We start from the raw sequence: 12165 nt of genomic DNA on the forward strand, positions 1-12165 counted from the left end.
TCAAATTAATCGTTAGTTGCAGCCCTAATAATATGTATATATTACATATATGTTATATTTTATATTGTTATATATTATGGTACATTTTTGGTCCCTGGACACATCAGGACTTTCAATATTATGATCCTGTAACTACTTGGTATCGGACTGATACCTAAATATGTGGTATCATCAAAAACTAATGTAAAGTATCAAATAACAGAAGAATAAGTGATTATTACATTTTAACAGAAGTGTAGATAGAACATGTTAAAAGAGAAAGTAGGCAGATATTAACAGTCAATGAACAAGTAGATTAATCATTCATTTTCTACCACTTGTCCTTAATAATTTTGACAAAATAATAGAATGGAAAATGACACAATATGTTACTGCATACGTCAGCAGACTAATTAGGGGCCTTTGTTTGTTTACTTACTACTAAAAGACAAGTTGTCTAGTATGTTCACTATTATATTTAAGGACAAACTTGCAATAAGAAACATATGTTTAATGTACCCTAAGATTTTTTTGTTAAAATAAGGCCAATAATGCAATTTTTTGTGGTGCCCTTTATTTAGAAAAGTTCCAAAAAGTACCCAAAAGTATCGAAATAATTTTGTACGAAAATATTGGTATCGGGACAACACTAATCTGATCCATTAAAGATTATAGGACGACAGACTACTGTCTGGCCTGGATACTGTAGAACTTTGTTTTTATTATAGCTGACTCGAATAACATAAAAAACATAAAATTACATTAAAAAAAAGTGTGCTGGGTGCAATATACAGGTCAGTTATGTTAAAGCTATTAAGTTCCCTGTTGTATCGTTTGATATCAGTGTGATTAAAATGTGCAGTAAACTCTCAAGTGCCTTTTCATTTGATCTGCTTTCTATCCTGCCAACAAACCCAGTCACTCACGCACGTCCAGACCTCTATTAGGCCCATTTTAGGACATTTAAATGGGTTCCTAAGGGTTATTGTCAGGTTCAAACACTGATGACATCTATTAAACAAGACAAGAAGCAAAGAATCAAACAGAGGCAGAATTAAATTTTACTCAATTGAGGAGAAACGTGTCGACCTGTAACCTCTTACAGTGTCACCCACGCTCTGACGAAAAAGGTTTGCGTCTCCTCCTTTATTTGGACACTCCCTGTTTACACAACAACATCTGCTTCCAAAGGAATGGGGAGTATGTAAACAGTCATTGTTTTCGGTCACATTAACACAAAAGAAAAAGATGCCTCGGGCTTTGGCTGGTCCTGGCTTCAGCCTGGGCAGGTCTTCGATGACAATGGATAACCCCCTACCGTCTCCTCCCATCGTACATAATGGAATTTTCCAAGCCTTTGCTTGGTGCAACAAAGACAGCCTCTTGTCTGTTCATTGGGAACTCAGAACGGAAAGTTTTTTGATAATTTACATAACATTTTTCTGACAGTTATAATAAAGAGTTTAAGTCAACTGAATGTTCACCATAATGGGCAACTCATCATAGCCTTCCCATCACAGGATGTTGCAGCAGCTCCATCAGAACGTTGGCCAAGTGGACGTGGAGGACCAGATAGCAGCTCTGGAGTATGTACTTATTTTGAATTTCATCACGTGCACTTTCTTTTTTTTTTCATTTGAGGGAGACGAAAAAAAACCCAACACTCTCAGCTACCTGATAAGCTCATTAGGATTGCAGAAGAGTCTCCGAAAAGAGAGAAAAAAAAGTGCTCTCCAAACAAGCTTTCAATGAGTCCTTGTGAAGAAATTGGCCCTCAAATTTGAAAACATGATTACATGCTTTCTAAATGTTTTTTTAAAAAAATCTGAATTGTGGAATGTGATGGAGGTCAGTTTGTTCTCTCGCGGCACAACGAGAGATGTTTTCCTTTTTGCTTTCATTTCCTTCTCTGCTGGTCCATTGAACATGATGACAGGTTGATGTGCCTCCTCTCTCCAGGTACTTAATGAAGCTGCCCTTCATCGATCCCACTCGGGTTGGAGTTTTTGGAGAGGTTTGATCATTCTTGGTATTTTTTTGTGACTGCATTGACAAAATCTCATTTGTATTATTCACATGTGAATAATACAAATACAGTCTATTATACAGCATTATTCACATGTGAATAATATAAATACAGTCTATTATACAGCATTATTCACATGTGAATACTATAAATACAGTCTATTATACAGCATTATTCACATGTGAATAATATAAATACAGTCTATTATACAGCATTATTCACATGTGAATAATATACAGTCTATTATACAGCATTATTCACATGTGAATAATATAAATACAGTCTATTATACAGCATTATTCACATGTTAATAGTATAAATGCAGTCTTATTATATGACATTATTCACATGTGAATAATATAAACACAGTCTATTATACAGCATCATTCACATGTGAATAATATAAATACAGTCTATTATACAGCATTATTCACATGTGAATAATATAAATACAGTCTATTATACAGCATTATTCACATGTGAATAATACAAACACAGTCTATTATACAGCATTATTCACATGTGAATAATATAAATACAGTCTATTATACAGCATTATTCACATGTGAATAATATAAATACAGTCTATTATACAGCATTATTCACATGTGAATAATATAAAAACAGTCCATTATACAGCATTATTCACATGTGAATAATATAAATACAGTCTATTATACTGCATTATTCACAAGTGAATAATATAAATACAGTCTATTATGCAGCATTATTCACATGTGAATAATATAAATACAGTCTATTATACAGAATTTTTCACATGTGAATAATATAAATACAGTCTATTACACAGCATTATTCACATGTGAATAATATAAATACAGTCTATTATACAGCATTATTCACATGTGAATAATATAAATACAGTCTGTTGTACAGCATTATTCACATGTGAATAACATAAATACAGTCTATTATAAAGCATTATTCACATGTGAATAATATACATACAGTCTATTATACAGCATTATTCACATGTGAATAATATACAGTCTATTATACAGCATTATTCACATGTGAATAATATAAAAACAGTCCATTATACAGCATTATTCACATGTGAATAGTATAAATGCAGTCTATTATACGACATTATTCACATGTGAATAACATAAACACAATGTATTATACAGCATCATTCACATGTGAATAATATAAATACAGTCTATTATACAGCATTATTCACATGTGAATAACATAAATACAGTCTATTATAAAGCATTATTCACATGTGAATAATATAAAAACAGTCCATTATACAGCATTATTCACATGTGAATAATATAAATACAGTCTATTATACTGCATTATTCACAAGTGAATAATATAAATACAGTCTATTATGCAGCATTATTCACATGTGAATAATATAAATACAGTCTATTATACAGCATTTTTCACAAGTGAATAATATAAATACAGTCTATTATACAGCATTATTCACATGTGAATAATACAAATACAGTCTATTATACAGCATTATTCACATGTGAATAATATAAATACAGTCTATTATACAGCATTATTCACATGTGAATAATATAAATACAGTCTATTATGCAGCATTATTTACATGTGAATAGTATAAATACAGTCTGTTATACAGCATTATTCACATGTGAATAACATAAATATAGTCTGTTATACTGCATTATTCACATGTGAATAATATAAATACAGTCTATTATGCAGCATTATTTACATGTGAATAGTATAAATACAGTCCATTATACAGCATTATTCACATGTGAATAACATAAATATAGTCTGTTATACTGCATTATTCACATGTGAATAATATAAATACAGTCTATTATACAGCATTATTCACATGTGAATAATATAAATACAGTCTATTATACAGCTGATCCAATGAGAATATTCCTCCTGCAGGACTATGGCGGCTACCTGACGCTAATGCTGCTGAAGTCCACAGAACGGATAATCCGATGCGCTGCGGCTCAGGCTCCTGTTGTCGACTGGACCTTGTATGGTGAGCGACAAGTCTGGCTGCATGAAATCCTTCTCGTACGGCAATTATTTTCACTCGGGGGGCCAAATTTAGAGAAAAAACATGCGCCTGGGGGCCGGTATACACTAATACAAAAACGGTATACACTAATACAAAAACTCACAACAATGTCTGATTGAAAGCTAAAAAAGTTATGACATGGAATGGAATTTTTTTTATTTTTATTGAATGACACACCCATAATGTACATGAAAATAAAGAACGTGGGACATACATTATTAACTATTAACAGTAAAACACTGAATTAGTGTTGTACCGATACCAATATTTTGGTATCGGGGACCACAAAAAATTTCATTATTGACTTAATTTTACCCAAAAATCTTAAGGTACATTAAACATGTTTCTTATTGCAAGTTTGTCCTTAAATAAAATTCTGTTAAAATGTAATAATTCTTCTGTTGTTTGATACTTTACATTAGTTATGGATCATACCACAAATTTGGGTATCAATCCGATACCAAGTCGTTACAGGATCATACATTGGTCATATTCAAAGTCCTCATGTGTCCAGAGACATATTTCCTGAGTTTCGTCGAAAAATATCCACGTAGTATCGACTAGATACGCTCCTGTACTTGGTATCATTACAGTGGATGTCAGGTGTAGATCCACCAATGGCGTTTGTTTACATTTTGACGCCGGTGAGCTATGGTGTGTAGTGATACATGTTTAGCTATTCCTCGTCCTGCAATGATAATGATACTTGTAAGAAACGTACTTTATTTGTCGCCACGGAGCAAAGGATTAGTGATTTAGAAGTAGCTAAAACACTACAGACTGCGGCTGAACTTTAGCATGTCTTAAAGCACCTCTTCCTGAGGGCGTTTCAGTGTTATAATTTCACCTTTATCTTTGGTTTTTATGCCAAAATGAGTCTGTTCTCCCTTTTCTGTCCACACACTGTGTCTGCTTGTAAGTACTCGGTGTGTGTGCACTGCCGAACATGCTCCTCTGGTTGTAAACCAGCAATGACACGACGTGACGACGATGACAGGGTGGTTTATCGGTACTTTCCAGAGGCAGTATAGTACCGAATATAATTAATTAGTATCGCGGTACTATACTAATACCGGCATACCGTACAACCCAGTTTTTAGTTTTTATTTGGGTTTTGTCGAAAACCGCTTATGTCAGCGTCAGGTTTCACAACATTAACATTTGAACCTGTCTTTCTTCTTTTTTCCCCCAATGTTGATGTTTTTTATTTTGTGTAATTATATTTTTAGAATGTGCCATGGAGCACATTTTTTCTCATTGGGAAAAATCTAAAACATAACATTCTCCTTTATTGCTTGCAGCTTCTGCATTCTCAGAGCGCTACTTTGGTTTGCCTTCCACAGAGGACAACATATATCAAGTGAGACGCTTCCTCCACACACACACACACACACACACGCACGCACGCACACACACACACACACACACACACACACACACACACACACACACACACACACACACACACACACACACACACACACACACACACACACACACACATACTTGAGACCTCCGAATAATGCCTACCTCTTTAGGACCACCCTTTCTAGATATATAAAGATGTGTATTTACAACATTAATAATATATACATACTATGCAAATATAAAAAAGGTTTTTGTGAAAAATGAGTTGGAATTTCACAAGAAAAAGGTCACAATTTCACAAGAAAAACCTAGAATTTTGGCGGTATTACAATAATAGTCGTCATTTTACTCAACGCAAGTCAACATTTTACAAGAAAAACCGGACATGTGTGCAATATTATGATAAACGTTGGAATTTTACTCAATAACAGTCACAATTTTACAGGAAAAAGCTTAAAATTCGACAAAATTCGCAATTTTATAGGAACATTCAAAAATTGTGTCAATATTATAATATAATCTGAATTTTACTTGGCAAAATGATGACAAAAGTCATAATTTCACTCGAAAAATGTCACTATTTTACAAGAACAACAAAAAAAATTGGCCATATTGTGATAAAAGTCAGAATTTTATATGACAAACGTCACCATTTTGCATTAAAAAGTAATGATTTTGCATTAAAAAGTAATAATTTTACGAGAAAATATTGCAATATTACAGAATCAGAAAGAATATGAGAATTTGTTCCCAATTTATAAGAAAAAAGTCGACACATTGTGAGAAAAAGACTGCTTTTAGTTTATTTCTTATTATTTATTTTTTTGTAATTCGGTTTTTAATCATTCATTATTTACTTTGTTATTACAGCATGTATCTATATACATATTTATTTGTTTACTTTTTACATTTTGGCCAAAGGGGGCACGTTTCAATTTCTTACACACACTTGTTATTTCATATGTTGACCAGAGGCGGAGCTCTTTTAAAAGCGACACACAGTCAATTTGAAAAATCCCTCCTTTTTGGGACCACCCTCATTTTGACAGATGTCACCACCAGGGGTGCTAATGAGACATTCTCTATTAGATGCAATGTTATTGGGACCATGATTTATGTCATCACTTGTTCACACCTCCTCATATGGATATGTCTCAAGAAGGATAGAAACACAAGAACACACACACACACACACACACACACACACACACACACACCCACACACACACACACCCACACACACACACACATTCTTGTATGTGTTACCTTCTTGAGACCTCCGAATAATGCCTACCTCTTTAGGACCAGCCTTTCTAGATATATAAAGATGTGTATTTACAACATTAATAATATATACATACGATGCAAATATAAAAAAGGTTTTTGTGAAAAATGAGTTGGAATTTTACAAGAAAAAGGTCACAATTTCACAAGAAAAACCTAGAATTTTGGCAGTATTACAATAACAGTCGTCATTTTACTCAACGCAAGTCAAAATTTTACAAGAAAAACCGAACATGTGTGCAATATTATGATAAACGTTGGAATTTTACTCAATAACAGTCACAATTTTACAGGAAAAAGCTTAAAATTCGACAAAATTCGCAATTTTATAGGAACATTCAAAAATTGTGTCAATATTATAATATAATCTGAATTTTACTTGGCAACATGATGACAAAAGTCATAATTTCACTCGAAAAAAGTCACTATTTTACAAGAACAACAAAAAAAATTGGCCATATTGTGATAAAAGTCAGACTTTTATATGACAAACGTCACCATCTTGCATTAAAAAGTAATAATTTTACGAGAAAATATTGCAATATTACAGAAACAGAAAGAATATGAGAAATTGTTCCCAATTTATAAGAAAAAAGTCGACACATTGTGAGAAAAAGACTGCTTTTAGTTTATTTATTTATTTTTATTTTTTTGTAATTGGTTTTTAATCATTCATTATTTACTTAAAGTTATTACAGTATGTATCTATATACATATTTTTTTATTTTTTTTTTTACATTTTGGCCAAAGGGGGCACTTTTCAATTTCTTACACACACTTGTTATTTCATATGTTGACCAGAGGAGGAGCACTTTTAAAACCGACACACAGTCAATTTGAAAAATCCCTCCTTTTTGGGACCACCCACATTTTGATAGATTTCACCACCAGGGGTGCTAATGAGACATTCTCTATTAGATGGATTGGGACCATGATTTATGTCATCACTTGTTCACACCTCCTCATATGGAAGCTACTTTTCCTTGTTGGTCTCTCAAGAAGGGTAGAAATACAAGAACACACACACACACACACACACACACACAGTGGAAGTTTTACAATAAATGTCGTCATTTTACTCAACGCAAGTCAACATTTTACAAGAAAAACCGAACATGTGTGCAATATTATGATAAACGTTGGAATTTTACTCAATAACAGTCGCAATTTTACAAGAAAAGCTTAAAATGTTGTCAATTTTATGAAAAGTGTCGCAATTTTACTGGACAAAATTCACAATTTTATAAGAAAACTTTAAAATTGTGTCAATATTATAATAATAATAATCGGAATTTGACTTGGCAAAATGATGACAAAAGTCACAATTTTACTCAAAAAATGTGACAATTTTACAAGAACAACCAAAAAATTGGCAATATTGTGATAAAAGTCAGAACTTTGTCCCCACATCTGCGGTCCCCTCCAAGGTTTCTCATTGTCATCCCATTGGGTTGAGTTTTTTCCTTGCCCTGATGTGGGATCTGAGCCGAGGATGACGTTGTGGCTTGTGCAGCCCTTTGAGACACTCGTGATTTAGGGCTATATAAGTAATCATTGATTGATTGATTGATTAAGCATGCCCTTCATTCGTTCGTGGGCAGTGTGTTCAAAGTCAAGATGAATGTGTCATTAGTTCATTATCGGGCACGATAAAGCTTTGGTTAGATTTTGTTAATTATAGACTATTTGATTTGTGACTATTTTAATATGTGAAACGGACCAAACACGCCACTAAATTAACAACAGGGTTGATTTTTCCAAAATTATGTAAAGTAATTAAAGTTGCCGTCTGTCAGGTTCAAACACTGACGACATTTATTAAACAAGACAAGAGGCAAGGAATTAAACGGAGACAACATTCAATTTGGACTCAATTGGGGAGAAACGCCTGGACACACTGTACTCTTGAACAGTCTCCAGCACGCTCTGCCAAAAGATAGCACGCCTCCTCCTTTTATTTTGGACCCTCCCCGACCACATGGCCACCATTGTTTCCAAAGGACAAAGGTCGCAAAAAGTTCACAGAAAAGGTCGTAAACAATTCACAGGAAAGGTCAGTTCAAAAAGAGTTTGTAAAATAGTTCAAAAAGAGTTTGTAAAATACTTCAAAAAGAGGTCGTCTTGAAATTGGGCAGATCCTGTAATCTCTCCGCTCTGAAGTCCTTGGGCCAGAACAACATCCTTCTGTTGATTACCATACATGAAAGAACACAGGAACACCTTCATCTTGCTCCCCCCCCCTCCCCCCCAACACAGTGGAGTTTTACGAGCCTTACTCTTGGTAGGTTTCAAAGACAGCTTTTGTCTTCTTGTCAGGAACTCAATATAATACAAAGTTCTTGTGATCATTTAGAAACAATTACTCTAACACCGTCAATCCCACGTGGGTGCCCGGGCCCCCGAAGCACCCGCGGGATCGGCGCCTATGCTTGGAAGTTGTGTCAGGTCCAAGAGGAAAATATACCCTTTTGAAAAGAATATTTGTTTAAAAAGGGAAATTCCAGACTGACCTCTAAGTGAAGGTTGCTGTCAAGAGTTTTCTTCCAAGTGGGTTACGTCGAATTGGGTCACGGTGCTCTATTTTGGTCGTGGCAGCTGCTCTTCAGTGACATCCAAAGACTGGGCACAGTCTGATCGGTTAATAATCAGTGGCACATCAATCCCGTCCTCACAACGAAAGGACAAAGGTCATGAAACAGCTGTCTGCGCCGTGATGGAACCCCGCCTGCATGGTGATTTGAGACTTACCTTCCATCCTCGGTGCCGCCGAGCAATGCGTGTGAATACTGGGAGAGAAGCCCGAGGGACGCGCCCGTTTGGTGGCCATTCCACGGTGCGCCTTCATTTCCAGTCAGGCGGCTGCACGCTTTCAAAGGCCAGGCCGCTTTCAAAATGTCCCTCGGTGACCTTTCCAAGACACGTTTCCCACTTACCACTAGCATGCTCTAGTGTTTGCATGTTGTGTGCATTTCCACTGCACAGCCGATCACTTGTGGGACTTTATTCCACTACTGGAGGACATCTTCAGGATTGATCTGGTTTTTAATCCGATAAACAAAAGTCCCAGTTGCAGTTCCTCTGCCGTTTGAACAATCTTTTATTTTCGTTGACGCACAGGGACAGTGCTCTGCTCCGCGACTTTTCAGTCTCTCCAGCCCCAGCTGGGTAATCTACTCACCTGCCAGCTGGGCTTCGAAGCCGGGCCATACACACTCATACTTGCCAACCTTGACACCTCCAAATTCGGGAGATTGTGGGGGGTTTGAGGTTGGCGGGGTTAAGGGGGGAGGAGTATATTTATAGCTAGAATTCACTGAAATTCAAGTATTTCTTATATATACAGTATATAAATAAAATAAATACTTGACTTTCAGTGAATTCTAGCTATATATATATATATTTTATTATATATATATACATATATATATATACATATATATATATATATATATATATATATATATATATATATATATATATATATATATATATATATATATATATATATATATATGTGTATATATATGTGTATATATATATATATATATATATATATATATATATATATATATATATATATATATATATATATATATATATATATATATATATATATATATATATGTCTTAATTAGATATCCAAAAAATAGTGCTCGATACCGTGGTAGAGCGTAATATGTATGTGTGGGAAAAATCTCAAGACTATTTCATCTCTACAGGCCTGTTTCATGAGGGGTTTTCCTCAATCCTCAGGAGATTTAAAAAAAAAATAAAAAAATAAAAAAATCTCCTGAGGATTGAGGAAAACCCCTCATGAAACAGGCCTGTAGAGATGAAATAGTCTTGTGATTTTTCCCACACATACATATATATATATATATATATATATATATATATATATATATATATATATATATATATATATATATATATATATATATATATATATATATATATATATATATATATATATATATATATATATATATATATATATATATATCCATCCATCTTCTCCCGCTTATCCGAGGTCGGGTCGCGGGGGCAGCAGCCTAAGTAGGGAAGCCCAGACTTCCCTCTCCCCAGCCACTTCGTCCAGCTCCTCCCGGGGGATCCAGAGGCGTTCCCAGGCCAGCCGGGAGAGATACTCTTCCCAACGTGTCCTGGGTCTTCCCCGTGGCCTCCTACCGGTCGGACGTGCCCGAAACACCTCCCTAGGGAGGCGTTTGGGTGGCGTCCTGACCAGATGCCCGAACCACCTCATCTGGCTCCTCTCGGATGACAGAGCTTCTCACCCTATCTCTAAGAGAGCCCCGCCACCCGGCGGAGGAAACTCATTTTGGCCGCTTGTACCCGTGATCTTGTCCTTTCAGTCATGACCCAAAGCTCATGACCATAGGTGAGGATGGGAACGTATTTCGACCGGTAAATCGAGAGCTTTGCCTTCCGGCTCAGCTCCTTCTTCACCACAACGGATCGATACAGCGTCCGCATTACTGAAGACGCTACAATCTCAATCTGAATTCTAGCTATATATATATATATATATATATATATATATATATATATACATGTAAATAAAATAAATACTTGAATTTCAGTGTTCATTTATTTACACATATACACACATAACACTCCTCTCTACTCATTGTTGTATTTGAAAGTGCAATGCTTTGCAGCCAGTAGCACAGCCTGTGAAGGAGCATAGGTATGGGCGGTGTAATATTCTGGGTTGGAGACAATAACCAGGCGAGGTGATGAAGTTACGTCTCTTTACTTCATACTTCAGAACCGACTCCCACACTTGCCGTCAGGGTGCGCAATACAACGTAAACCGTTGGCCAACCAAAAAGTAACCACAGAACACTAAACGGTATAGTGTTCTGTGGTTACTTTTTGGTTGGCCAAGCGGACGTGACGACAGGCTGTCCTCACTCAGGTCCGCACGGACCTGGAGGGGGCGTGCCTTAAGTCCGGCTGGAAATCGGGAGAATGGTTGTCCCGGGAGATTGTCGGGAGTCTCCTGGAAAATTCGGGAGGGTTGGCAAGTATGTACACACTCCCTTCCCGCAGGAGGCGCGCCGACCACGCCCCCCTCCACAGTCCCATATCTACATAAACATATTTGACTAAGGTTCGTGATGAAGCTTTAAACGCTGGGATTTCTGCCATTGTCGCTGATTGTCTGGATCAATGTGTCCGCGGCTTAAAAGGTCCGCCGGAAAACCAATGACTCGAGTAAAAAAAATGCATACTTTGTTGTCCAGTCGTTTGCAAAAGTCAGATTTTTGCAATTTATTTTGATATTTTTTCGAATATCTAGTCTTCTTCGACACACATGCCTCATTCTTGCCCTCTGCGGGGTGACGGGAGTACTGCATACATGAGCAACCAAAGTTTTAATGGTTCCATCAAGCCTATTTGGGTGATGTTCGGCGGGCCAAATGAAAAGCTTTGC

At 35.9% G+C, this 12165-nt stretch overlaps 1 protein-coding gene across 1 annotated transcript in view; it reads left to right on the forward strand.

Annotated features, from left to right (window-relative positions):
* LOC133647640 (inactive dipeptidyl peptidase 10-like) overlaps positions 1-12165 on the forward strand; it is an 89668-nt gene that overhangs the window by 70831 nt on the left and 6672 nt on the right. The window contains exons 21-24 of the mRNA XM_062043351.1: positions 1500-1565; positions 1939-1993; positions 3917-4016; positions 5357-5415. Of these exons, the coding sequence (XP_061899335.1) occupies positions 1500-1565; positions 1939-1993; positions 3917-4016; positions 5357-5415 (280 nt within the window). The remainder of the gene's footprint in view (positions 1-1499; positions 1566-1938; positions 1994-3916; positions 4017-5356; positions 5416-12165) is intronic.

The sequence above is a fragment of the Entelurus aequoreus genome, linkage group LG01 (assembly GCF_033978785.1).
Source record: "Entelurus aequoreus isolate RoL-2023_Sb linkage group LG01, RoL_Eaeq_v1.1, whole genome shotgun sequence".
In the NCBI taxonomy this organism is placed as follows: domain Eukaryota; kingdom Metazoa; phylum Chordata; class Actinopteri; order Syngnathiformes; family Syngnathidae; genus Entelurus; species Entelurus aequoreus.